At 44.3% G+C, this 23,379-nt stretch overlaps 1 protein-coding gene across 5 annotated transcripts in view; it reads left to right on the top strand.

Annotated features, from left to right (window-relative positions):
* Positions 1–23,379, top strand: part of PTPRZ1 (protein tyrosine phosphatase receptor type Z1) — a 269,913-nt gene that overhangs the window by 119,097 nt on the left and 127,437 nt on the right. For all 5 annotated transcript variants that reach the window (XM_068276398.1, XM_068276399.1, XM_068276401.1 and 2 more), the window contains exons 4-7: positions 4,504–4,658; positions 9,245–9,340; positions 17,903–17,966; positions 22,058–22,215. In XM_068276398.1, coding sequence (XP_068132499.1) covers positions 4,504–4,658; positions 9,245–9,340; positions 17,903–17,966; positions 22,058–22,215 — 473 coding nt within the window. The remainder of the gene's footprint in view (positions 1–4,503; positions 4,659–9,244; positions 9,341–17,902; positions 17,967–22,057; positions 22,216–23,379) is intronic.

The following is a 23,379-nucleotide window of genomic DNA, read 5'->3' as shown; positions in this document are numbered from 1 at the left end:
CACACACACACACACACACACACACACACACACACACACACACACACACACACCTGCAAACACACACACCTGCAAACACACACACACACACACGCACACCTGCAAACACACACACACACACACACACACACACCTGCAAACACACACCTGCAAACACACAAACAGAGACACACCATTCATAATTTCCCATCTTCCCATATTTATTTATAAATGTATAATTTCCTTAAACTTTTATATTGTTGCATTAAATGGACTAAAGGTATCACGCTGATACGTGATGAGGTAACGTACAAGTGTATGCACAAACAGTAGTACGTAAAGCATAGTCAGGATCAGGCCATAGTCATACACAAAGTCAGAGGTATCAAGGTACAGAGTAGCAAGGCAATATTGTAGTCAATAAACAGGCAGGGTCATACACATAAGTCAGATGTCAGTCCTATTGTAAGGATCAGGCAAATAACGAAGTCAGGGACAGGCCGAGTTGAACACGTGTATCAGATGGCTGAGGAACAGAGGAACGAGACAAGAGCAAGGTCAAGAGGCGGGCAAGAGGTCGGTACACAGATAAATATACAATAAGATGTTACTTCAAAATATTACGAATATATATAATATAATTACAAAATAACAAGACTGACTAGCTAGAGTACATATATATTGTGCGTCTACACAATATATGAATGTAGCTCTTGAAACTCACTGACTAGGCCAAGAACCAGCGAACTGATTAGTATCAAGAACAGTGAGCAACTGACTCACTTGGCCTAATATACCCAGGATGCAGAGCAGACCAAGCCTCCAGGATGACAGCCCCTCCTGTCAGACACTCCTCCTCAACTTGTAAAATCTGCTCTGCCCTACGCGCGGCCAACAGGAGGAACTACGCATGCGAGAGCCCCGATGCACCGCCGGAGGGATGCCGGGGATGCCTTCAGAAGATGTCTGAGGGATGCCGGGATATCCTCAGAAGATGCTGGAGTGGAAGTCTCGCCGCCAGAGATACCGCGGGACCGGCCGGTGAAAGGTAAGCTCATTACAAAAGGAAGCTTAAGTGCCCCCTGAACAAATGCCCCGTGAGTTATGAATGCCACAGGTTGGTAACCAGTATTCTGACCTGATGTATACCTGACCTGAGGTAATGCTATGTAAGTTAAGCACAGAGGTATGTTCCTGCTGGATCCACTTACCTCTGTGAATTGTCCTTTCTTCTTCTTGTTCCTCAGGGCCCTTTAAAAATATAACTTTTAGCTAAAGTCCACTTTTCAGATAGGAAGATGCAGGCTTGTGATGTTTCCCCTTTATCACCCTCCCATTCCCTCTTCTTACTGGAATGAATGGGGTAGGGAAGAGAAGGAACTGGGAGGTTGATGGGGGGACATCGCAGCAAGCCTGCCTCTTCCTGTCTGAAAAAATTGACTTAAGCCAAAAGTCATGTCCTTCAAGGAGAGATTATGGCGATGGGGGAGTGAGGAGTGGAACGGACAATACAGAGAGGGATGTGGATCCAGCATGAACATTCCTCTGTGCTTGCCTTAGGTAGCTTTGCCTTGCATCAGGTGTGCTAGAATGCTTTTTCGGAACCTATTTTTTTAATTTTTGGAATATACATTTTTCTATTCAATACAATGTTAACTACAACAGATATAATGTAGTTACGTTCAAAGACTATGTGCTTGTTCCACATTCGTCTGAGGACTGACTCCTGGTTGACAAGACAAATAACATTTATATCACACTTTTCTCCTGGCGGACTCAAAGTGCCAGAGCTGCTGCCACTAGGACGCACTCTATAGGCAGTAGCAGTGTTAGGGAGACTTGCCTAAGGTCTCCTACTGAACAGGCAGAGCCGAGATTCAAACCCAGGTCACCTGTGTCAGAGGCAGAGCCCTTAACCATTACACCTTCCAGCTATCCAATGGCTGGTTAATATGCAGTTATCTATATATTTTGGAATATTTTTAAAAATGCTACGTCTGTCTATTTTGCACATGTGCTTCTACCTAAAGATCAGTCTGTATAGTGTATATACTATACAGTAGAGCTGCTATTACTGCAATGTGTCAGCTATACTGACAGCTTCCCTATGCCTCTCCCTGCTCTTTGCAACCCTTCACCCCACATACTCGTGATTTCATAACTGTGTGCCGGTATCCCTTAAATTTCTGTAATCTGATATCTGTTATTGATCAGTGTCCTGTTCGGTCTGTTCTGTTTCTGCTTAGGATCCATTTCATTTGATTCTGTCATCTTGGTGCAGTAGGTTCTGGCCTGTAGCTTTAGCAGCATGGTGGCTTAGTGGATAGCATGCACACATTTTAGTGCTGGGGTCCCAGGTTCAAGCCTCATCCAGGACTCAATCTGCATGGAGCGTGTACATTTTTCCTCTCTTTGAGTTCCCTCTGGGCTCCACATCCCCAAACCATACTGCAAAGTTAACTGGTTCCCCTAAAATTGGCCTTAGAATAGGGAGATCGCACTATGACACTGGTAGGAATTAGATAGTGAGCTTCTTTGATGAACAGTTAGTGACATGACTTATTTGTTGTGCTACAAAAGAATGTCATAAACAAATACCAGTAGTTGTGATGCAATGCCAGGGGCGTAGCTAGAGATCATGGGGCCCCATAGCAAAGTTTTGTGTGGAACCCCCTCAAAAAAAAGTTATAAGGCACCTTTGTGTGCCTTCCCCCATACACACACCAATTCTAGGTAGCCCGAGCCTCCCCAGCAGTATAGGTAGCCAGTGATGACCCCATATAGGTGGCCAACTCAGTAAAGAGGGTGCTCTAATCATAGAGACATGTATGCCTGGAAAAGATAGATCATTGGTGGAGTTGAGAGAGGTGAGTAACCTGTCTATAATGCTGCTGCTGCTCTGCTCCCTGGGTCTCCACAAGGCTGCTATGGCGATACCTACACCACTGTGCAGAGCTACAGCATGTCGGTACTGACCAAAACTTTCTCCTACATTAGCAAACAAACCTGAATACTAACTTTCATTCTGAATTGCACCCCAACATTAACCCTCCTCTCACACTAATCAACTTAATGTTGTGCTGAAACACCAAGTAGGTGTGATGGATAAATAACATGACAGATATAGAAGTAATGCGGATGGCATACAGTAAATATCTATAAACAGCAGTCGGGGTTACAGAAATACATTTCCAGTGTCAGGCTTCTGGCAGATTTCCATTGTCTAATTTATTATTAATAACCTATGCTAGACAAAGTAAAAAAAACAAGTAAGCAAACACATTTTGTCTTAGCTTCCACTATACAACTATGCCAGCTTGACTTTATTAGTATTTTGACATATTTAGCATTTAGCATCCCTTCTTTAATGGGAACCTGACATGTAACATGACTAGACATGTGTATGTACCAGGGTAAGCATACAAACAACTAGGCTGTATTTCTTTTCTACTTTTTCTGCCTGAAAGAGTTAACATTCAATTATGTAAGTGACAGCTTCTCAATCAGGACTTAAGGTGCGTACACACGTCTGATTTTATGCCCGATTGTCGTTCAAACCGTTAAAACAAAAAGTCGTTCAGAGTCAGTGTTGCCAAACTTATCCCTTTAATTACTGACACATATGAATTACACAGGTTTTGTGGCTAGGTAGATGCAGTTAAGGCACCGATTATGTACAAACAGCCCCGGAACCTGTATAACTTAGATGTGTCAGTAATTAAAGGGATGGGTTGGCAACACTGTTCAGAGTCCTTGTACAAACAGATGACAAAACATTTGAAATGCTAATTACAGCTAATATAAATGTCGTTTGATTGGTCAGTGGACTGGATAGAACAATGGACCAGTTCAAAAGACTGATCAAACAACTTGTTGTTTGAAAGTCTATTAGTGCCAAAGTAATAGACTTTCAAACAACAAGTCATTTGTACACATGTATGGACCTAACTGTCTTTGAACGACAGTTAGTCCATGGATCCGCCGAGCAGATCAGTCAATACTGCTGCTATCAGTCTAACTATCGAATGTACACACGTCCAACTGTCGTTCAAATGACCAGTTTGAACGTCAAGTCGTCCAGAAATATTAGAGGTGTGTACGTACCTTTAGTCAGACTATAGTATAATCCTTCCTGATAAGTAATTACAGCCATAAAACTCTTTCCTCACAGAGAACAGCTTCTGATTGGAGGGAATAAATAAAAGGGTCAATAGTTCATTGATTTAGCTCTCTGGGACACAGAAACAGTGTTATTGAGCAGAGACAAAACAATAAATACTTAATTTTTAAACATATCATAAAACTGTGGGATAACTAAAGAAGTCATGTTTACGAGTAGGAGGATAGATAAAATAGTTTTTCAGTTTATTTTTATTTGACTTTTACAAAACGAAGATTATCCTTTCAAATTAAGGCGTGTTAAAAGCTGTGTTATTTGTAAGTTTGCTGAGAGTTTTGTTTTCTTTTACTTACGATATTGCATATTCAATGTTTATTGTGCCATTTTTTTTTTATTTTTTTTAGTGGAAATAAACTTGACAGGCAACTATTATCTCAGTGGTGGTGCCTTAGATACAGCATACAAAGCCAGCAGGATAACATTTCACTGGGGAAAATGCAACAATGCTTCATCAGAAGGGTCAGAGCACAGTTTGGATGGACAGAAATTCCCCTTGGAGGTAATGTCTCGCATTTATGGTTTCCTTTCAGTGCTTTACAGAAAAATGTTTTACTTTTTGTGGCTAGAAAATGTAATACAGTAGATGCTTTTAACTGATTTGTTTCTTGGTTGTTTGAGTGGTCCTTCACATAATGTGGCATATGTGTGTTTACAAACAACCAATTTATATACAGTAGATGGAAATCTGATGGAACTTGCTGGTCACCATAGGTCAGATGGGAGAGCTATTATGCACATGTATACATTGGTTTCATTGACCTTACTGTCCAGTAGTTACCAGTACGGAAGTTGACCAATCAACTGAAAGGTGACTGCAGATCCCCTCATGAGGAACAAGCTAGCTTTATACTTTATACTCTATTTCATCTGTGTATTTGGAAATGTGCTATTTCTACACTAAATATAACCATCCCTCAACATCAAAAGTGGCCATACATTTCTCGACTTGACCACCGATCGACCATCTTATTCTATACTTATCAAATAGGAGCCGCCAAGAACATGCTCAATAAACAATTTTACCGATCAGACATAGACATGCTGGGAAATCTCGGGTCCATGTGCTTGATTGAGTGTGTGGCTGTAAAGGTGTGCAATGATCGGAAACGACTAATGAGACGGAAACCCGCATTACCGCAGCTCTGTAATTTTAGCTCAGTCAAAGCACTCAGAAGTTTTGAACCAATCAGAGGATGCAGAAATTTTCCTCGAAAATCGAATTTCCGTGGTAATTTTAGACCAAGCACAAGACTTTGATACTACCGAGTATTTCTGAGTCTTGTGATTGGCCTAAAAGTCCGTGGTATTCTGATTAGCGCAGGGAAATTCTGCATTATCTGATTGATCCAATACTTAAAAGTATTATAATTAACTTTATCAACAAAAATTACAAAAAAAAGATTTTACTCAGAAATCGGTAATCAGATTTCACAGAATCGGTAATCAGCAGTTTTGGTAATCAGAATTTCTGCAAAATTGCCATTTCCTGATCATCCATATTTGAAACATTGAAATGCAATCTGAACTAAGCGGACTATGGAGACTTCAACCTTCATATCATATTTAAAGTGGTCTGAAACTCCGACATAACTTTCAACAAAAATGTGTTTTCCTACTTTTTATTACTCATACAGTTATCATATTTGCTTTTGTGCATAAGTAATATTGTCTGTTTACAAATTACAAGTTTTCAAAGTGTAGTTTATCTTGCCCTGAAACCTGCCATTGCATTTTATTCAAACTGCTTTTTATTATGTATTAACATCTTCTAATTAGCTGTTCTGAGCTGTTTGTGTGCTTGAAGCACAGAGAGCTTCAGGTCTAGTTCACACTCGGCGCTCGGAGCGCCGCTAGCCCATGATCGTGTTCGGCTCACGATCACGATTTTAACTTAAATCTCACGGGAACCCATGCGCGTAACAATAGGGGATGCAGCCCATGCGCCCGCGGGGGGGCCCGGGCCACCCCCTAGGGCCCGCTCGTGGCCGATTTGGGGGGCTGGAGGGGTCGCACCATGAGGGGAAAGCTATGGCCACACTCGGCGGGGAGTGGGGAAGGTCTCCCCCCCTCCCTCACCTCGGGCTTTCCCCTCTGTGCTTCCCTCCAGCTTCTTGCTATAGAAATGCAGCGAGCGGAGCGGCGGGCAGCGGCAGGCAAACATACCTTCCGTGCGTTCCAGCGCGGACACTTCTTGCTCTAGTGACTGACGCGACTTCCTTTATAAAACAGGAAGTCGCGTCAGTCACTAGAGCGAGAAGCGTCCGGACGCACGGAAGGTATGTTTGCCAGCCGCTGCCCGCCGCTCCGCTCGCTGCATTTCTATAGCTAGAAGCTGGAGGGGAGCACAGAGGGGAAAGCCCGAGGTGAGGGAGGGGGGGGACCTTCCCCCCCCTCCCCGCCGAGTGTGGCCATTTCCCCTCATGGTGCGACCCCTCCAGCCCCCCAAAACAGCCACGAGCAAGCCCTAGGGGGGGGGGGGGGGGGCGGAGGGGAGGGGGGCCCGGGGGCTCTTAGTTACGCCCCTGCGGGAACCACAGAGCAATCGCCCCCAAAACGCTGCATGCAGCGCATTTGAGATTGATCAAAATCGCAACCGCTGCTGTGTGACTGTATCTATAGGGATACATTGTAGCAGCGCTTTGCTGATCGCTGGCGATCAGCAAAGCGCTAAAGAATCGCCCCAATGTGAACCAGCCCTCACAGAGAGCTCCTTTTCACTTGTTACACTGTGTTTACACACATGTATCAACATTGGAATGCAAACAAAGATACTGTTATCTACCGTTTCGATGCGGATTTGAAGCTGAATAGCAGGACAAAGTGCTTTGTTTAACCATTTCAGTGATGTTCTGCTAAAAAAAAAAAAAAATCTGGGATAGTAGCTTTCAAGCTGTGAGGAATTTTTTTTAGAACAAAGTAGAAATGCTGACTTTCAGACCACTTTAAGACAGGGGTTTACCTGCATGCTATAATGTTTTGGCATCCATGTAGCCAGCAGAGTCTGTTCAGAGCCAGAACACCTTAACCACATACTTGTTTAAAGAGACACTGAAGCGAAAAAAAAATTATGATATTATGCTTTGTATGTGTAGTACAGCTAAGAAATAAAACATTAAGATCAGATACATCAGTCTAATTGTTTCCAGTACAGGAAGAGCTAAGAAACTCCAGTTGTTATCTCTATGCAAAAAAGCCATTAATCTCTACGACTAAGTTAGTCGTGGAGAGGGCTGTTATCTGACTTTAATTATCTCAACTGTAAGTGAACTGTTTACTTTTTCTCTGCTAGAGGAGAGGTCATTACTTCACAGACTGCTCTGAAAGACTCATTTTGAAAGCTTAGTGTTGTGTAATCTGCACATATTAGAGAATGATGCAATGTTAGAAAAAACACTATATACCTGAAAATAAAAGTATGAGAATATTTTCTTTGCTGCTAATCTTCTAGTAATTATTCATAGTACACAACCAATTCATTATATCATATATTTTTTTTCGCTTCAGTGTCTCTTTAAGGCCAGTGATTCAATATCCAATGAAGGCAAAGCATTAGCATAACAGTTGAATTAGTTGCAGTTCTGATTCCATAACATATAATACTTGATTGTGCATATATATGCTAAAGCTGTTCTTGTGAATTCAGATAGTCCCATTGTCTCGAAACATCAATATGCAATCTTCCTGTTTGTGCAAACACTGCCAAACATCTGCACTTTTCTCCTGTCTCTGAAAGCTAGCAATCTAGCCTTCATCATTTACAATATCTGCTGCAGATACTTCAATCTGCTGTAATTATTTGTAGTATCTTATTGTAAAAAATGTAGTGAAAAGGGTATAGAAGCTGCCATCTTTACTTACTGACATCTTCTGAATAAGTTCCACATCACTGAATTGTCATGCTGATCCATACAGATGATCGTCCAAGATGTAGTGTCAGCTCTGGTGTCTCTTGACAGTTGGGACAATGGCATTAGTTATACCCCGGGTCAGATTATGAACAGCGGTCTGCTATTATTAGGCTGTTGTCCCCACAGTAGGGTTCCCCAATAAGTCCTCAAGTGTTCCTTCACAAGTCTTCCCTTCTGCCATCTCCATAGGGCAGAACAAGCTGCACAGTAGATAACCAAGCGGTGTGTCTGTACCACACTCAATTTTGATCAGTCACCCAGAATAGTCGCCAACAATCATGTCAGGTAGCAGTTATTGAGAGTCTGTATATGGCCTTAGTATTCTGAGTCACTGACCCCGAACAGGGGTCAAACCTCACTGGCTGTATATTTACTCTAGGCGTCAGACTCAGACTACTGAAACCCAAAGATCTGCATAACAACTGGCATTTAATAAGAGGATAGCTTCCATATTACTCTATCTACAGTTTCTAAACTACCTAATGATGCTTAACTGTGTTCAATGTGCAGTTGTCAGTATACAGTATATGGCACAATACAGAGAGCATTTACCGCTAACACAGAGTTGTGCCAGCAATGATGAGGTACAACCACTCAATACCAGTTTTCACAGACAGGCAGCCTGATGGATAATGATGATGTGATCTATACCAAATACAAAGATTTGTACTGAAACATGACTAGTCACTTTCCAATTGCTTTATGAATATTCTTATTGCAATATTTCACAAATAAATAGAAGTCGTGATTGCCTTTCATCTACATAGAAGAGTGTGGGTGGTGCGGAGTGGGAGGCTGGATTCATTAAAATTGCTAATACTGTATATACTGTACTTCAATGATAGTTCATGGTTTGTGTTGCAATGTACAATAATATACATAATAGACTCCATCCTAATGTGCCCGTAGAGAGGCTCCTGGTAACACCAGCCCAGTGTATGAAAGTCCCTATTGATGCAGCTTGAGAAGTATTATAAGTTAACAAGGACCCACAGGATTCTAAGCGAAATTCGGGGGTAAATTGGCTCCCTGCTGCCAAAAAGTCAAATTATTTTACTACTGCTTTAAAGTCTACATGCAAGTTAGGAAGTAGAAAATCAACTATTTTGTGTTGGATTTACTGTATAAATGCTGTTTACATGGCATGTCTCAATTATGGTCTCAACTATGGTTTCAGATGCAAATCTTCTGCTTTAATGATCAGCAGTTTAGCAGTCTGGATGATGCAATAAAGGAAAATGGAAAAGTCAAAGCTTTGTCTGTTTTATTTAAGGTAAGTCCCTCATTATGCCTTGTCAGTGTTAACACTCAAAACTGCTGTTTCTCTACTGTGTATTGCCCATTATCCTATTTGCCTTTGTCTCAAAACAATGTAATTTGTGTAAAAATCCGAAGCCCCTTGATCAGAGTACAGCAATGCTGGGAGATGCCTTTGCATGGATGTTTTATATTATCAAGCTCATTCAAGATGCTTTCCAAGAGGAGAACACTTTCATCTACTTACAGTCACAACCAGTTTGTTGCAACGAAAAGGTGTACATTCAAAAGAAAATCGGTTTAAAAGTGCAGGAAATAGCGGTAGTAGAATATCGGTATTCTACTACTTAATTCATATAGTGAAATATTGTCAATAGTTCACTATGAATTAACCTTTCCCTACTCTAACACAGAAACCCTCAACTCCGGTGGCCAACTAACCTTAACCCCCCCCCCCCCTCCACCCACCACCAAGCATCTACCCTTAACCCTGTGGCCACCCCTCAAAAAGCTGGGTGTCCGCTAAATAGCAGGCACTGGGGCCTTGCACTCGCTATTAGTAGCCTCAAGTCCATATAGTGGATGCAGTGTGCCCACCTATTTTAGCTATTCTGAAGAAAATACCCTTTGCTATGTTTGTTCAAGACAACCAAGGGTGAAATCTACATTATAGTTAATGAAATCCTCATTTTGCCCTTACATAGGTTCGGTTTGAAGGGGTGAACAACTCACCTGTTTGGTGAACATAATTCTAAACACACACACACACTGTCGGCAAAACTAATGTGGCAGTTTTGCCCACGCCTCACTGAAAAAGACCAGAGCTCTATGATCACCCCCATCTGGGTTACCATGACCTGCCACCAGCTTGGCAACTGCAGCCTGATAGAAAGTCATCGAGCTCGGGGCTGTCATGGCAACATGGTGGGGGTGGCCACAAAGCTCCAGACTTCTTTGGCAAGGTTTTGGTCAAAAACTACCAAAGTGATCGTGGATTAAATTGTTTACAATGTTTAGTGAAAATATAAGTTGCTTTAGGTCCTCTATAAGTCTTACCGGTTGCAATTTGTGATCAAAGGAGAATCATGCTGCTGCTGCAATGCTGATAAGTTTCACAGGGAAGTGAAAAATGTTTTTGGAACTTTGGTCAAATATCTGTTTGTCCCTAGAATTTCAAATGGTGTAGCTTATCTGTTGGGGCAGTGGGGAAATATTGACTATAGACCTACTCCCTGCAGAATGGGTATACTTAATTAAAGAGGAACTGTCGCAAAAATCTTAAAATTTAACCTCTTCCCGCCCGCGTCACGCCGCTGGGCGTGGCCTCGGCCGCAGCCCCAGGGCCGCCAGCTAATGCAGGAGATCTCGCACAGGCTGCGCGCGCATCTCCTGCTTGGGGGGCGGAGCTCCGCCACGCCTTCAGTCTCCGAGCGGCTGTTGCCGCTCGGGAGACTGTTAGACAGCTATTTCCATGTACAGTGCTGTCCCCCTGGGGGACAAGAGAGAGATCGGCTCTCATAGGCAGAAGCCTATGACAGCCGATCGCCGTAATGGGCTGGCTGTAGGGAGGGAAGGTATTTAAAGAAACATTTAAAAAAAAAACACTAACAATAATATTTATTAAAAAAAATAAACATGGGGGAGCGATCAGACCCCACCAACAGAGAGCTCTGTTGGTGGGGAGAAAAGAGGGGGGGGGGTGGGGGGAATCACTTGTGTGCTGTGTTATGCGGCCCTGCAGCTTGGCCTTAAAGCTGCAGTGGCCAATTTTACTAAAAATGGCCTGGTCACTAGGGGGTTTAGCCCTGCAGTCCTCAAGAGGTTATAACACATATAAATAAGAAGTACATTTCTTCCAGAGTAAAATGAGCCATACATTATTTTTCTCCTATGTTGCTGTCACTTACAGTAGGTAGTAGAAATCTGACATTACCAACAGGTTTTGGGTTAGTCCATCTCTTCATGGGAGATTCTCAGCATGGCCTTTATTTTTTATAAAGAAATTCCCTGAAAAAGATTTATACAAAGATGCTGGCCAGCCTCCCTGCTCGCTGCACACTTATTTGGCAGTTGGATGGAGCAACTGCTTTTCACTAAATGCTTTTAAAAATAAATAAAACTCTGAGAACCCTCCATGGGAAGATGGGCTAGTCCAAAATCTGTCGGTAATGTCAGATTTCTACTACTTACTGTACGTGACAGCAACATAGTAGAAAAGTAATTTATGACACATTTTACTCTGGAAGAAATGTACTTCTTATTTGTATATGTTTACATGTATTTTAAATCTTAAGATTTTTGTGACATAGGTCCTTTAAATAAAACACAGTAACATGGTCCCTTTTTAGAGTCCTGTGTCCACTGGGGTTGGGGTGTGGCTCCAAAATGGGGGTGCAACATAGCCTCCCTCTGCTTTCAGAGCTCCATCCTTACCACAATCTCACATCCTCTTACCACAGAGGGGTAAGACAGTTTGGGGGAGGGGGCACTCTAATCCTTAGGGTGTCTTATGTAGTGAAATGTACAGTATGTTGCCCCTCTGTTTCTGAGCCATGCTGATGGGCACAGACCTCATTAAGTGGGAAGGCCAAGTTGGTTTCCTGCTTTCCATGGAGTGGATATTATTGGCTTACTGGAAAGCTTCTATGGTCCCTGTGCAAGTTAGCCAAGCCAGCTACTCCACATAGTGAGCGGTGCATACTCATAATGCACTGCATTGCACTGGTGGTGAACCTTCCATTATATTTGTGAAAGTGCCATGCAGTAAGCTATGGCAATCCACCGTCAATGTGTGCGCAGGATGAGACAGATCACTGCACAGGTGTGGCAATAACCCCCTCAGCACTCAAATCTCATAAAATCATTTGTATGAAAAAAGTTTGCCATTAATCCTGGCAATATGCAGAGTGAGCCAGGCTGAAAACACTAAATTTCCCTGTAGGCACATTTTCCCGGAGGCCTCCTGCAAGTAGGAATTATTCCTCACAATTGTTTAAAAAAACTACTTACAAACTTGTTAGGAAATAAAAGGCTGTTGATAATGATGCAGCCACCTCCAAAGTTTCCATTTTCATGTCACATCCCACAGAGATCTGTCTATTCCCCGGGAGATAGTCAGACGGTTGACAAGTGGGACACCTTGAGGGATAAGAGAACTTTTGCAGATAATAACTTCTGAAGGGCAAAAGTGTTAAAAATGTATAAATTACTTTTGCAATGCAAAATCCAATGAAACATCATGAGCTTTTCTTGAAATAGGATTATTCCTTTCTGTAATTTGTGGTGTTTAAGCTACGACTGGTATTATTGGAAAACCCTTTGTGATAACTGAAATCGCTTTCAGATTATATGTAATGAGCCTGAAAGCAGCCGTATGTGTCAGAATAAATGTTGTTTCCATGACAACTATGAGGCCAACGAACCATTACCCGCTGAAGTCTATGTAGCATTTGCTTTAGTACTATATCTTGTGCTGTGTAGTCAGGGCAGTTTCTAGGCTAAATTTCACCCAGTTCGAGAGTCAAAAAATTGCCCCCCCCCCCCCCCCCCCCAATCAAAGCTGCTAAGTGAAATCATGTCAAAAGGCTTCTTGAAACCAACTCACCATTTTTATTTTATTTTTAATTTTTTTACTCTGCGTCTGACCACCTGCCCAGGGAAAAAAAGAGTGACCCCCTCCGCCCCCTAGCCAGGGAGTCACAGTATGGTGGTCTGACCACCTGTCCAGGGAAAAAAAGTGTGACCCTCTCCCCCCCCTAGCCAGGGAGTCACAGTCAGACCATGGTGGTTTGACCGTCAGACCACCATGGTCTGACTTTGACTCCCTGGCTGTGGGTGGTAGGGGGGGTGCTCTTTTTGCCCTGGGCTGGTGGTCAGAGCCCACCATGGTCTGACTGTGACTCCCTGGCTGGGGAAGGGGGGTACTCTTTTTGCCCTGGGCTGGTTGGTGGTCAGACTCTGACCACCAGCCCAGGGCAAAAAGAGTGCCCCCCTACCCCCAGCCAGGGAGTCACACTGTTAGACCATCACCATGGTGGGTTCTGACCACCAGCCCAGGGCAAAAAGAGCGCCCCCCTCCCCCAGCAGCCACATCAGAAAGAGAGAGGCAGTGCTGTACATAGACTGCCTGCCTTACTGCCTACTTACCATGAGGTCCATCTCATGGCAGGTGGAACTGGAAGAAGGCGCCGGGCCAGGAACGGTGGGGGTCCGGGCAGGGGACCATGGAGGTGCTAGCGGGCAGCGGCAGCAAGGGCCAAGGCACCCACTAGCAGCAGTGGCAGCGAGGAGCCCGAGTCCAACTGGCCAAAAAGACTCCACCTTCTGGGGCTGGGCTCCGCCGCACACTGCTGCTGCACACAGGGGTGAGCCTGGGGTGCCTGGCACCTGGCAGCAAGATTTTCTCTGGCGCCTATGGGAGTGGTTAAATTAACCGCGCCCAACCACATAACCACACCCATGTCCTGCCTAATCACACCCACACCTTCCACCTCTTTACGCATGCATGTGGTACCCCATTCCTACCCCTCTTCCATGGGCTTGCTCCTGGCTGGCTTTGACTGCCTGGCAGTCTGCTAGTCTCTGGACTGACTCAGGTTGAGAGGCTCTGCGAGTGCGACGCAGTCACACACTGCGTATTTATGGCTGCCTGCGGCCACCGTACTCTCGCTCGCTGTCGTCGGCTCCTCCCCCCGCCAAGCCCAAGCGTGAGGTGGGCTGCCTGTATCTTTCCCGTTGCGCCGCGCAGCCTGCCAGTGTTGCCAACCTTTCACGTTATTTTTTACTGACAAATACCTAAAAATTTACTGACAAAAGATTATTTTTACTGACAAAATTTCCCCACTAAATGCACATAAGAGACAGCGTTTCACCAGTAAATGCACATAATAAGAGACCGCTTTTCACCAGTAAATGCACATAAGAGACCGCTTTTCACCAGTAAATGCACATAATAAGAGACAGCTTTTCACCAGTAAATGCACATAATAAGAGACTGCTTTTTACCAGTAAATGCACATAATAAGAGACTGCTTTTCACCAGTAAATGCACATAATAAGAGACAGCTTTTCACCAGTAAATGCACATAATGACAAACAGCCAGTTTCCCCAGTACATGTAGCCAGCCTGGACCCCCATTAGGCAGTGAGTGACAGGGAGCCCCTTTAGGCAGTGAGTGACAGGGAGCCCCTTTAGGCAGTGAGTGACAGGGAGCCCCTTTAGGCAGTGAGTGACAGGGAGCCCCTTTAGGCAGTGAGTGACAGGGAGCCCCTTTAGGCAGTGAGTGACAGGGAGCCCCTTTAGGCAGTGAGTGACAGGGAGCCCCTTTAGGCAGTGAGTGACAGGGAGCCCCTTTAGGCAGTGAGTGACAGGGAGCCCCTTTAGGAAGTGAGTGACAGGGAGCCCCTTTAGGAAGTGAGTGACAGGGAGCCCCTTTAGGAAGTGAGTGACAGGGAGCCCCTTTAGGAAGTGAGTGACAGGGAGTACCTTTAGGAAGTGAGTGACAGGGAGCCCCTTTAGGAAGTGAGTGACAGGGAGCCCCTTTAGGAAGTGAGTGACAGGGAGTACCTTTAGGAAGTGAGTGACAGGGAGCCCCTTTAGGAAGTGAGTGACAGGGAGTACCTTTAGGAAGTGAGTGACAGGGAGCCCCTTTAGGAAGTGAGTGACAGGGAGCCCCTTTAGGAAGTGAGTGACAGGGAGCCCCTTTAGGAAGTGAGTGACAGGGAGTACCTTTAGGAAGTGAGTGACAGGGAGCCCGTTTGAGCAGTAAGTGACAGGGAGCCCCCAGCCGCCGCTCCCGCTCCCCCCTTACCTTGCAGACCTCAGGATCAGCGGCGACCCGACCAGTACCGGCGGGCGCCGGACGCAACCGCTCTATATGCGGAAGTGATGTCACTTCCGCATAGTGCGGGCGCTGGGTCCTAGCGCCCGCACGATTGGTCGCCGCCTGATCGAGGTCTGAGTGAGGCGCCAGGAGGGAGGGAGGGGGAGCAGTGGCGGCGGCCACAGGGACGGCCTGGCGCCCCCCAATCTGTCACTCATCGGCGCCCCGTTCAGCAGAACCGGCTGAACGGGGCAAGAAACGGCCCTGTGTGTAGTCTATCTTTCAGGCACCTTGCTTCTGATTTCTCAGTTTGTGTTTCACAATAAAAGTCAGAATCTGACTGGTTCCTGCAGGTTGGGCAGACAATCCTTTTTTTTTTGCAAACAAGTTTTGATGTACACTACAATTGGAATAACCAGAAATCTAGAAGAATACCATCTAAAATTTTAACTATGTAATTTGCTATATAAATGTAATAAGGCTACTTGCACACCAAGACGTTGCGTTAGGTGCTACGTTAAGGTTGCATAACGTGCACCTAACACAACGTATGGTGCTGCAAGAGAGGACGGTAGAGTGAGCCGCGTTAGGCGGCTCTATCCCTATAAGGTCTCTCAGAGTGGCGCTGATTGGCCGGCGGGACCACGTGATGCGGAGCGAGACACTCCGCATCACGTGGTCCCGCCGGCCAATCAGCAGCCGCCAGTGCAGTGAATATTAAGTAGCCATGTGCGCGGCTACTGTAGCTGGCTCTCCCCGCCTCCTCTCTGCCCCCCACTGAGCATGTGCAAACAGTCTAACGCGGCTATAGCCGCTCTAACGCCGAAGCATGCTGCACTTTCCGGACAACGAGCAGCGTTACATGTAACGCAACGTGGGCTGTGTGAACAGCCCACTTGTGTTAGGGCTCGTTTCCACTAGTGCGGTGCGAATCGCCGGGATTCCACCGCTGACGAAATCGCATGCGGATGTGATTCCACGTGCGTTTTTTTCCGCGATTTCGCGTGCGATTTCGCATAGGCAGGGTATATGCGAATTTAACCATGTCACTGCCTGGTTCAATTTACATTAGTTTTCATGCGAATTCGCACGCGAAATCGCGGCAAAAAATGCATGTGCGTTTTCCCTACTAAATACATAGCCTGCGAATCGCCTGCATTCCTCACGCAGGCGAATTCTGCAGGCTCTACCGTGCAGAAAAATCCTGCACAGAAAAACGCAGGAAAAACTGACAAGTGGAAACAGGGCCATCCACTTGTATTGGTTATGCGAATCCGCATGCGCCTGTAACGTCCCTGTGTGTAAGCAGCCTGAATGTAATATTTTTCAAAATGTGTGTGTGTGTGTGTGTGTGTGTGTGTTTCTCTCCTAATTTAAACAGGTGTGTGTTTGGTACTCTCCTAATTTAAACATGTGTTAGGCATGCCATACACGTCTTCTAGTCTGGTGGGTGGAAGGACTTTCCTTTATTAGCAGGCACAGAGCCTATCAGAATTGGGTGATGTTCTTTGGTTGTGTGTGAACTTACTGTGGTGCTGTTTGAGGTTGAACTTGATGGGTGAACGGCTTGCACTGTGGCTCATGACCTCTCATATCCCATGTAAAACCAGGTTCACCTACTAAACAACACCACAACTTTGCTGACCGTCGACCTGGCCAGCCAACCCCCCCCCCCCCCCCCCTCCCGTACACACACAGACACACACAGACACACACAGACACACACAGGTACACACACACACACGCACACACAAATACACGCACGCACACACAAATACACGCACGCACACACACACACACACACACAAATACACACACAAATACACACACACACACACACACACACACACACACACACACACACACACACACACACACACACACACACACACACACACACACACACACACTTTCCCTAGCTTACCATCCTGGAGTTGAGCTGTTTTGGGCAAATAGCCAACTCCATATTTAGCTTGGGGGTTCATCTGTGCTGAACCTCTAATGTTATGCTTCAAAAATTTGCTAAAGAAGTCTTGTAGAGCATTGACCCACTGTATGTTCATGGCTACAACTTCTTTACTTTTAAAAGCTGTACAAGAAACGTATGGGGACTTTCACTACTGACCTTTTTCTGAGAATGTTAGCTGCCTGGCCCTCTATGGCGTCCGCATGTATTGAATCACTGGCTGAGAAAAGGCATGCAGCCAGTAATGTCAGCGTTGAAATACCTGATCTGTAAACTTGTCCCAGGTCTGTGGTTCAGTAACTACAGGTGCAACAGCATTGCAGATGAGGAAGTTGCACCTGCAATGGCAGGCTTTGTCTTTTTCTCAACACAGGTTTATGTTAACACGACATTGTGTCAGCAGTTCACATTAGTTGATTTATGTTTACAGCTGGTCACCAATAATAAAATCTGATTCATTTATAATTAGTAATTCAAGAGAACCTGTCAGAGACCTGTTATCTGCTTTAGAGGAGAGACGCCTATTCCACGCTGAGTGTTACTATCACTTGAGTCTCAGCAGTGATGACAGATGTAGGGAGGAGGTGGTAGTGCACACCTCTACAGCATCGTACTGACAGATGTCTCACTCCAGAGCTGGCAATGTGTCTGAGAGACAAGCAGTGACAGCCTCCAGCACTGCTTTCACATGTGCAGTCACGTTCTTTCTTAACTTTAATAAACATAACTGTAGTCTGCTATGTTTCATGTTAAAATAATAACCTCTAGTTTTTTTGTTTTTTTTTGGTAGATTGGTGAAGAAAATAAAAAATATGAAGCAGTTATTGATGGCGTTCAGACTGTTCATCGTTTTGGTGAGAACACTTTAAGTTTACAATATTTTTTCTTCTAAGGCTGATCTGGTGGTGTGTGACAACCCAACCCCCTGCATGCAGTGCGTTACGGTAAAACATGCACGTTAACAGTGACACATCATTTTCAATGACTGTATGCTGCACTATATGTGACGCAACACGCGTATAATGTGTGGCATGACTTTTCCGTTCTGTTGCATTGCTGCTTTACAGAAAAAGCAATGCCCCACTGTAAATCTAACCTTAAAAAGGGTTGAGTAAAATGAATTCAATGTATTGCAGTGACAACAGCTGTTGCAGCCAATTGCTTCCCCAATAGAATTATATGGTTTGCAAAATAATTTACGCACGCTAGCTAGCAAGAAGACCTGTAATAAATGTCTCTACTTAAAATAAATAAATATATAATAAAATATGGTTCTCTCTCAGTTACACATAATTTCAAATACGATTAAAGGGAAGGTTCAAGCAAAATAAAAAAATGAGTTTCACTTACCTGGGGCTTCTACCAGCCCCATGCAGCCATCCTGTGCCCTCGTAGTCATTCACTGCTGCTCCAGTCCCCCGCTGGCAGCTTGCCGACCTCGGAGGTCGGCGGGCCGCATTGCGTACATTTTTACGCATTCCCGCTAGTGCAGGAACATTAACACATACATTTTTACGCATTACTGGTTCAATGCGTAAAAATTTAAATTTAAAAATTACATTAAATTTAAAAATTTACGCATTGAACCAGTAATGCGTAAAAATGTATGTATTAATGTTCCTGCACTAGCGGGAATGCGTAAAAATGTACGCAATGCGGCCCGCCGACCTCCGAGGTCGGCAAGCTGCCAGCGGGGGACTGGAGCAGCAGTGAATGACTACGAGGGCACAGGATGGCTGCATGGGGCTGGTAGAAGCCCCAGGTAAGTGAAACTCATTTTTTTATTTTGCTTGAACCTTCCCTTTAAAGCGAGATAGGAGAACTAGGCACCAGCTTAAATTTGCAAGTCACCTTTTTATTTACTTCATACACCTTCCAACATAAATTGCAATAGATATTGGCCTTACAGCCGTTTTGCAGGGAACACTGCTTCTTCAGAGGCAAAAGATTACATTTGTGTATGTAATCTGTTGCCACTGAAGAAACCGGATTCCCCTGCAAAATGGCTGCAAGCTCAAGATCTATTGCAATTTATGTTGGAAGGTGCATGGAGAAAATAAAAAGGTGACTTGCGAATTTATGCTGGTGCCCAGATCTGCCCTTGCATTTGCCCCTGAGTACCAGATGACAAACACATTGTGCAAGATACATGACATGTGGTAACAACATATAGTACAGTGTGACAGGTGAGAGTCAAACATATGGACATGCATTCATGCGCCGGGGAACCATGGGAGCTGGAGGAGACTGGGGTATATCATTGGTGAGGACTTGAGTTGAGGAGGAGGACTGTTTGGGGGAAGAAGGTTTTCCTGTGCCTTGAGGTTTCGGTGGGAATGGTCCTTTAGCAGCGGCCTGAGGGAAGGTGGTTGAAGAAGCAACTGCCAGGATGGTAGCGGTCATTTGTTGGCCCTGGACCTGCAGGGGTGACCTGATTCTCAGCGGCACTGATTACTCTCTGGAGTGTGTGCCTGTCCCTTGCATTTGCCCCGGAGTACCAGACAATGATGGGGGAGCAGAGAACCTATTATTTGGTACTTTTTCAATTGCAGAGTGCTGAAAAGTTATTTTAACTTCCTTAGCGGTATGCCCGACACTGTGTCGGGCATACCGCTCTGTGGCCCCAGGAGTCCCCCATAAATGTGCCAAGTGGCTGTAAATCCTCTAGCTAGCACTAGGCTAGCTAGTAAGAGTGTCCGGCACCCCTGGATCCCCTCATTTATACATTACCCTGCCTGGATCCAGCGATCGCGCAGCCTCCCTGCACAGCTCCGGTCTCTCTATGGGGAGGATCGGGTTTGCGCATGATGTCATCTGCGATCCTCCCTATAGTAAAGACCGGAGCTGTCCGGGGAGGCTGCGCTGATCGCTGGATCCAGGCAGGGTAATGTATAAATGGGGGAGCGGCGGGGATCGGAGGGTGCCGGAGACTTCTTCTAGCTAGCTAGAGGGTTTATAGCCATTTAGCACATTTATTTAAAATCGGGCAAAAAGTAACAAAACCTCCTGAGCGGCGTAACGCTCAGGAGGTTAAACAGAGGATGGACAATTATCTTCTAGGAGAAAACTTTAGAGAAAAAGTGAATTGGATCAGACCCCAATGTCTGCTGTTTCAGACACACACCTTTTAGTGTAAAAATTAGTCGCTTATCTGTACCTAGCATTTCATATGCATAGAGATGATGGTAGAAATACATTCAGATCTGATTTTGTGTATGCATGTTGTGTTTACGTCTTGAGTTTATTTTAGATTTATGAATTCAGTGCCATTTTATAGATAAATGCAAGCACCAATTAATGTAGTTCCAAACATTTCAGGGATGATTACAGTATATATGCATTGAAAACAACACAACCAAATAAAATAAATCCGGCATACAAGTTTGAATGCCAGTTTATCTGACATAGTTATATTGCCCTGCAGGGTATACAATGCAGCCATAGTGCCCCAAATGTATACACTACATCCATAATGCTCTGCTGCAGCCATAATGCCCATGAGTAAGTAGAGAGTAGCTATAGATTCCCCAGTATCTAAAGTGCACCAGAAATGCCAGGAAAATCCAATATTCTTTAGCAGACTTCCTCCAGCCCTCTCATGTCTCATCTGTAATGGAGCACAGTAAATATAACACATTTTCCACACACCCCTAATGACCTCTGTGTTGGGATCAGGGCGAATGAGGCCTGCTATTTAGGATATACTGTAGATACAATGTAGCATTACCAGTTCTAGGGAACCTGAGGTGAGAGGGATATGGAGGCTACTATATTTATTTCCTTTTACACAATACCAGTTGTCTGGCTGTCTTGCTGTTCCTGTGCTTTAAATACTTTTATCCATAGTCCCTGAACAAGCATGCAGTTCAGGTGTTTCTGACAAGATTCGCTGCATGCTTGTTTCAGGTGTATGATTCAGACACTACTGCAGCCAAAGAGATCAGCAGGACCATCAGACAACTGGTATTGTTTAACCACTTTGTCCTCCTTGACGTATAAAAACCTCAAGGAGGACAGGCGCGCTCCCGCGGCCGATCGCGCGCATGCACACGCACTCCCGGCCGCGGATTCGGTAGCCCAGGAATCAATGTATCGGGCTATGGTGCCCGATCACTGATTCCTCTTCCCCCCTTGAAAATGTGACAGCTTCTCTCGGAAGCTACGCTTTTTCTGAGACTATGTCCCTCTAAGCGTACATTGTACGCTTAGAGTGACGTCATGTAAACAAACTCGAGGTTGCCATCTTGTGGCCAAAGAGTAAAACTACATCTAAAAGTAAAAAAAAATTACATTACACACACTTTTCCCTAAATAAAACACTGTTTACTCCCCCTCCCCCCCCCCCCCCCCCCCCCAAAAAAAAATTCCCACATAAAATGTTTAATAAAGAAAAAAAAAACATTGATGCAAAACGAGAAAAATGCTCTTTTATTTCCAAATAAAATATTGTCGCCATACATTGTGATAGGGACATAATTGAGGCGAAATAACCGTGACAAATGAGCAATTACAATACGTGGGTTTTAATTATGGAGGCATGTATTATTTTAAAACTATAATGGCCGAAAATTGAGAAATAATGAATTGTTTCCGTTTTTTTCTTATTCTTACTGTCAAAATGCATTTACAGTAAGGTAGCTCTTAGCAAAATGTACCCCCCAAAGAAAGCCTAATTGGTGGCAGAGAAAACAAGATATAGATCAGTTCATTGTGATAAGTAGTGATAAAGTTATAGGCGAATGAATGGGAGGTGAACATTGCTCGGATGCATAAAGTGAAAACAACTGAGAGCTTAAGTGGTTAAAAGGCAACAAATATGGCAGCCTCCATATCAGGTTTCCTCTAAGTCTGGTTAAACTTGCACAAACTGTCTGCATTGCAGTATTTTCCATTTGCAATATTTGATGTTTAAGTATTAAATTGTCTTACTAATATTTTTATACAGGTAAAAAAGCTGAACTGGAACCTTTTGTTTTGCTGGACCTCTTGCCAGACTATAGTGACAAATACTATACATATAATGGATCACTCACAACACCTCCGTGTTCAGAACTGGTAGAATGGATAATATTTAAAGACACAGTGACCATATCGCATGCTCAGGTAAAAAGATAGCTTGTGTATATATGAAATAAAAAGCTTTCTTGTGATATATCCTTAATTTTATCAGTTAAATTACAGTTGTGAATAGGATTGTACCCTGTAACTTTAATAGTCTTCACAAACATGGCTATAACTGCCAAATCAGATGTCAAATATAATAACTATTCATTTTTTAAAATGAAAAAGTAAGGGCCTTTTGACACTAGAGGCCTTTTTCGGCGTTTTAACGCCACAGCCATAGTTGGCGTTTTCCAAGGTAAAATTAAAGTCTACTTTCATCTTACCTTTCACACTTGCGTTTTGAAACTCCCAGGAGCTTTTTTAGGGCTGACCGCGGCATTTCTCATTACAATTCATAGTAATGTGTTGGCGTTAAAACGCCTTCAAAACGCCTGCAGCCAAAACGCCTTTTACCGCTGCCTGTAGTGTGAAAGAGCCCTAAGAGTTGGGGTGAAACATTAAGGTGCCCATACACTCAATTTTTCCAATTCAATTTCTGGCGGATTTGATGGGTCTGCTGGGTATAGTCCTAAAATTACCATGCATAAAGATACACACTGATATGAGGATACCATTTACTGGTTTGGTCAGTAATGTGTACATGAAAAAAAAGAACCTAGCAACTTCCTCTCCCTCTGCAGGGAGGGAATGTATATTTATATAAAAAAGGTATTGTTTGCTGCACAATTTATGTTGTTTATGAATAGAAGGATGGTGGTGGGGTTGCATAATGTTTAAAAAAACAGCTACTTTTGAACAAAATGGAAAAAGCAGTCTGTGGTTGTAACTTCCAGTATCATTCCAATCATTAGAGCAACAAAGCAAGTTCACTTAGCAATCACCCAAGACCAGTAAAATCATGCCAATGGCTGTCACCCATCAGGATCGGGACTCCATCCCGCAAGTGATAGTCCCGGCAGAGTGCTGTACAGGTGAGTCACTAAGCTACAGCCAAGTGGCACTTCCTGTTGTTTTCAGGGGTTGGAGTAAGGAAGAGAACAATGTGCTCCCCTGAGATGATCAGGCAATGTGGATCTCAGCAAAGCATGAGGGCTGCTCTATGCAAGCTGGATCCTGATTCTCATTTAACCACTTGAGGACCCACCCTTTACCCCCCCTTAAGGACCAGCGCTGTTTGATGGGATCTGTGCTGGGTGGGCTCTG

This window comes from Hyperolius riggenbachi, chromosome 3 (assembly GCF_040937935.1).
Source record: "Hyperolius riggenbachi isolate aHypRig1 chromosome 3, aHypRig1.pri, whole genome shotgun sequence".
Classification (NCBI taxonomy): domain Eukaryota; kingdom Metazoa; phylum Chordata; class Amphibia; order Anura; family Hyperoliidae; genus Hyperolius; species Hyperolius riggenbachi.
Note: the sequence above shows the minus strand (reverse complement) of the source record. Positions and strands in the feature narration are given on the sequence as shown.